This window comes from Homarus americanus, unplaced genomic scaffold, assembly GCF_018991925.1.
Source record: "Homarus americanus isolate GMGI-L3 unplaced genomic scaffold, GMGI_Hamer_2.0 scaffold50564, whole genome shotgun sequence".
NCBI classification, from domain to species: Eukaryota; Metazoa; Arthropoda; class Malacostraca; order Decapoda; family Nephropidae; genus Homarus; species Homarus americanus.
Window position 1 is genome coordinate 3,722,455 of NW_024715014.1, and position 6,000 is coordinate 3,728,454.

The following is a 6,000-nucleotide window of genomic DNA, read 5'->3' on the forward strand; positions in this document are numbered from 1 at the left end:
AACTTAGATTACAATAATTACTTTAATAATGCGTGTTACTTCACTTCTTCACCCTCCCTTATAGGTATCCAGAGGGGAGGGTGATTTAACCTAACTTTTTCTTCTTTTTTTTCACTTCTATCCTCTTCACCAATGTTTGGCTCGGTAGCCGCTTGGGGGATCAGTCACGTCTCCGTTGCGCACTGTGGGCAAGCACTGGGCATGCACCGGCTCCTGAATGTACCTGAACCTGCTCCAGTGTTGGTCAAGTCTGGTCTTGAAAGAGCTTGCACTCGGTGCCGTCACAACACTCTCTGGCAGATTGTTCCAGGAATTCACAACTCTCACACCGAAAAAGTTTGCCCTCACAGTTTTCTGGACCTGAGGCTTCTTCAATCTTGAGCTGTGACCCCTTGTGGGGCGAGCGTCCGCCAGGTCCAAGTAAGGACACTCGACTGAGTAGTTCCCCTTGAGATGCTTATACACCTCAGTTAGGTCGCCCCTTGTCCATCTGTAGTATATGCTAGACAAGTTCAGTTTCACCTATTTTTAGTCAATGCCAATTTAACTAATATTTTTTTGCCTATTTTGATCTTTTCATATTCTAGAATCTGTCAATATTGTAAGAAAGTAATAAATGCAAAATTTTGGACAGGGGTAGAGGTGTGTAAGCTTCCAGCCGCGATGACAAGAACACCAGTAAGCTAATTGCTCCATCCCCAGCTCTTCTTTTTGCTTTTATCATCCTCGCCACTGATGGGCTCGTTAGCTGCTTGGGCAGCCGGTCACGTCTCTGTTAGTACTGGGCATACACCGGCTCCTGAATGTACCTGAACCTGCTCCAGTGTTGGTCAAGTCTGGCCTTGAAAGAGCTCACACTTGATATCAGTGTCGTCACAACACACTCTGGAAGATTGTTCCAAGAATTCACAATTCTTACTCGAAAAAAGTTTGCCCTCACACTTTTCTACTTATTCATTGATTTACCATTTCTAGGCGATAATGTCCCTCAGAAATGTAACTCGATTTGCTTTTAAAAATTTAGAAACACCTTCGGACAACAAAAGTGCCATTTGTATAAAGTATAATTAGAAGATTAGTGATAAAACTTCAAACAACTTCTACCTTGGTTCAGTATCTTAAAACACATCCTCAGAGTTAAGTTATATTATTATTTTTGTACCTTCTTTTAATCTTACTCTTTCTTTCAGTAGGTGAAGGAGGGTAGTGAAGGAGGAGGTGGCAGGCCTGTGGTTGAGGGAGCAACTAAATTATTAGGTCTTATAAGAAGGTCGTTCAGATATCTAGACGGTCCGTCCCACGTAACGATCTTCAAGAGTGAGGTGCTCCCCGCCTGGTCCCCGAGATATGCTAGGGAGTAGGGACTCAATTGATTGAAAATGTCCAAAGGAGGGCCACCAGACTGGTGCTTGCACTTCGGCACCTCAGCTACCCAGACGGGCAAGGGGAGACCTAATTGAGGTGTAAAAACATGTCAGAGGTGCGGCAATATTCTGTCTGCTCAGTCGAGTGTCCATACCTAGAGCTGACGGACGCTCGCCCCACAAGGGGTCACAGCTCAAGGTTGAAGAAGCTGTAAGTCCAGAAAACTGTGAGGACAGTGAGGGCTAACCTTTTCGGAGTGAGAATTCTTGGAACAACCTGCCAGAGAGTGTTGTGACAGCACTGAATGTAAGCTGTTTCATAACCAGACTTGACTAACACTGGAGCGGGTTCAGATATATTCATGAGCAGTGCATGCCCAGTACTTGCCAACAGTGCAGAACAGAGACGTGACCGACCGCCCAAACGGACAAGAGGATAAACACAAAACAGTCATGCTTGGCACGGACACACATGGGGTTGGGAATTAAGAGCGTTGTGATCCAGTGTGACACTACTGAACATCACAGCCATTCATTGGTTTCCTCCGGGTACTACACAATTTCCCCTTTATTATTTTTTACTGTTGTCATCTTCCCCTGTACTCAATCGATCAAAGAACTGTACTGTCCTCATATTTGAGGGTTGGCGTCCACAGTCCTCAACTCTAAACGTTCTCGGGCTGCTTTTACCAAACGTCCTATACAAGGTACTAACACTACACAAATGAAGTCCATTATAACAATACAAAGTAAAAAAAAACGGAACAACCGCTCGAGCAGTAAGCTAGTAAGCTGATAAATGTTGAAAAAGGAAATGTTATCCGTAATTTTTTTTTAAACAACACCATTTTTCACCACATAGGCCTACAGTACATACCGTGTCATCGAGTACAAAGTCTTAAGTCACAAGTATAAAAAATAGAAAATTAGATATATTACCAGAGTCGACTGAGATAAGCGAATTAAAATGAATTAAACAAAATACCTAACTTTATAGCTACTTGCCCCTTGTTAGCCGCTTTGTCACAAATACCAATATATCTTCCAGTTTTCTTTTCTCGTAAAATATGATACAATAACACGACGAAATATTTAATATTGTAAATGTGAGTAACGAAGTATCTGTTGACAATATGAAATAAAGTGAAGATAAAAAAAATAAATTGAAAATGTACGAGACCCTTTGACGTCATTACACTGTTGCCAAAAATACAAATAAAGGACTCGCCCATTTTGTTTAATTAATTGGCATGTTTAATATAAACCGCAGAAGAAAACAAAGCCTAAACTTATTTTATGAATATTCTAATCAAAATTATAAAGCACAATAAAAATAATAGGAAAATTAAAGATATACATACTGTATTGAGTTGCGTCATGGTAAGGGTGTAAGCTAGATTTGGCAATAACAATCAAGGTTCAAAATAAGTAGTGTTAGAAATATACTACGAACGTCTTAGGGCGCTAATCTTTTTCACTAACCATCAAATCTAACCAAGCTAAAAATGCCAAAAGAATTTTTAGATTAACATTAAAGAGTTAAGTATTGATTCGAATTTTATATAAAGTGATCAACAATGGTTTGTGGCCGACGTTATTTATTGTAATACAAATGGGAACAAACCATACATATTATAATTGAAGCAACCAAACATATCCTATTATTATATTGAAATGAAGATTGAAAAAAATAGATGATAGAGTCAGAAAAAATTATTAAAAATATTTTAAGTTAGTAATACAGTTCGTGGAATATTATATAACACTATTACCCTATACCCCTCCCAGGCCCCCCCATAAACAGTCAGTGTGGGTTAAGACTTGAGAGTAGTTGGAGGTGACTTTGGGCTCATATCTGTGCCCCAATAACTATGTCACACACCCCTTCTTGAGGTCACTTGTCACCATGTTTGAAGGCATCGTATCTGAGGTGCTGAACAGGGCATTAGGGCAATATATCGAGAATTTGGATGCGTCTAAACTGAAGTTCAGTATTTGGAGAGGTGAGTTGGCAATCAGCTGTGTACACACCCTAACTATTTCTCCGTTTTATGTGACTTCGCTTTAATAATTTTACACCTTTTTAACGTGTGAGTGAAATAAACATACATATTTAGCTATGAATGGATATGTAGCCACGAATCAGTAGATATTAGGGATGATATGTGATTATTCTTATGTGGGATGAACGTCTGTCGCCATTACAGGCGTGTCTAGTTAAACAGATGTTGGAATATATATACTGAACAGGTGTCACGCCTTTAAATATAATCATGAAACCATTAAACACCATTAAATTGAGGCCTCTGGGACTGTGGTCTTCCCGTCCTTCCAGCCAGAGAGAAAATCGAACTTCTCACTCATCAATAACTATCGTCCTTTTCTTCGCTCTCTCCAGAACTTATTCATTATTCTCGATGATAACGTAAGTGTTTTATTGACTATCGAGAGGCGATAAGGGGAGGAAAATCAATATAAAAGGTTAAATTTGATAACGGTATGAGGGAGGGAGGGAGGCGTCTGTGTTGGGTCTCATACCCACGTGACTCACAACACTTCATCCCTCACCCCTTTTAACAATATATAAATATATTCTTCAAAAGTACTTGTACATTTCTGTCTCCATGTTTGTGTACAGTAGTGTTTTATGTGTGTGTGTATTTTTGTACATGGCATGTATAGTTTTCCATGTGTATATACAGTATTTGTTGTATACTGTACAGTACAGTATTGTAATGTTATCATACGTCTGGTTTTCCCGGACATGTCCTTTTTTGGTTATTAAATCTCCTTCCGGATGTTTTTTAAATATCTAAAACTATCTTTATATAGATCCCTGTGGCAGTGATGTATATAATCCTCTTGTATACTCACTGTTACTTGTTGTATACTGTATGCTCAAGCTGTATGACTATTTTTACAATGCGAGTTGATAGATATTAATATAGATTCACTCCCACTCTGGAGTGCTGGAGTGTCCTTTTTGGGGTGAAACGTTAAATATAGTAACCTTATTTTATTGTATGTGTGATGTGTGTACTGTAATATATATATATATATATATATATATATATATATATATATATATATATATATATATATATATATATATATATATACTGTAAAATACAGTATATAAATAAATAGTATATATTAGAGATGAATTTCAAATTATCACTTTCACGGCTGGGTTTCAGACATTCGTTCCATTACTAATATATACGGGTATAGTCTCGGTAAGACACACAGATTAAGACTGAAACAAAAAAGCCGTCATCCTGCCTCGGATATCACCACGACACCACAATTTCAGTTAAGTTCCTTATACCTCGACACACCCAGACCAAAGTGAGTTAAGTTTTCAGATAAGGTCTAGTGGCAGTTCAGAGGGCCAACCAGCCCAGTACCCAATCACAAACGTTTTCTCAAAGTCCAAGGTAACATTACTATCTTTAGAATGGCCATCAAATACCCTGGGGGTAGAGTCACTATAGGCACTGGGCACAGCAGGGTGTCTGACTACAAAATGACTAATTTTGTGGCAATTATGTTTAATACCAAAGCACCTGCTTGGGGGAACATGTGTGTCATGTGTGTGTGAGACCCTTGTATTACAGGGTGAGGATGGTGTAGCAGCTTTGTCAGATGACATTACAGTGATGATTACAGAGTTGAAAGGGCCAGTGTATTAAGTGCCTTGATATGTACTTTAAGAGAGGAAGAGAAGAGTTTTTCTCATCCTGTTTTCCACTTTCCTGGAGCATTTGTTGTGAGGCAGTTAAGAAGTCCAGGCAGGAGAAGCATAGGTTAGGTTAAGTTAGGAAATATGAACATTGTGTAACCATTCAGCTCAGACACAGGAATACTTTATCAAGGGATTTAAGACGACAGAGGATGTGGGGAAGACGCCTGGAAGATATGCTGGTGTGCGTGTGATAATCTAAAGTAGTAATAATGACAATACAGTACTAATTATGACTATAAAAGAGCTCTGCCATATAGTGCTGTTGGGGAGCGAGTCACTTGGTTAACAAAAGCTGTCAGTACAAAAAGAAGACACGTAGAGTGAAGTTAGTGAACAACAAGTTAACTGGATGGATCTGGTAGCTTTCTCAGTGGTTATAAGGGAGCAGGTCTTGTGTGTATGTATGTTTAATTGAATGTGTTTTTGTTCATGTGTGTTTATGTATGTATTTGTGTGTGTGTGTGTGTGTGTGTGTCTGTTTTTAGTAATAATTTATCTTCCTTAATTTATTTATCACCGCTTCTATTGTAAATGCAGTTGATTGTATTATGTCAAGATTGGGAGAGATAAGGAAGGGTTGGAGGGAGGGATGTGTTAGTAACACTGGAGGGAGGGATGTGTTAGTAACAATGGAGGGAGGGATGTGTTAGTAACACTGGAGGGAGGGATGTGTTAGTAACAATGGAGGGAGGGATGTGTTAGTAACACTGGAGGGAGGGATGTGTTAGTAACACTGGAGGGAGGGATGTGTTAGTAACACTGGAGGGAGGGATAAGTTAGTAACACTGGAGGGAGGGATGTGTTAGTAACACTGGAGGGAGGGATGTGTTAGTAACACTGAGGAGGGGTATGTTAGTAACACTAGAGGGAGGATGTGTTAGTAACACTGGG

At 39.3% G+C, this 6,000-nt stretch overlaps 1 protein-coding gene across 4 annotated transcripts in view; it reads left to right on the forward strand.

Moving 5' to 3' along the window:
- Positions 1–3,165: 3,165 nt before the first annotated feature.
- Positions 3,166–6,000, forward strand: part of LOC121853321 (vacuolar protein sorting-associated protein 13-like) — a 93,296-nt gene continuing 90,461 nt past the window's right edge. For all 4 annotated transcript variants that reach the window (XM_042347377.1, XM_042347401.1, XM_042347386.1 and 1 more), the window contains exon 1: positions 3,166–3,367. In XM_042347377.1, the coding sequence (XP_042203311.1) occupies positions 3,271–3,367 (97 nt within the window). In that variant the 5' untranslated portion in view covers positions 3,166–3,270. The remainder of the gene's footprint in view (positions 3,368–6,000) is intronic.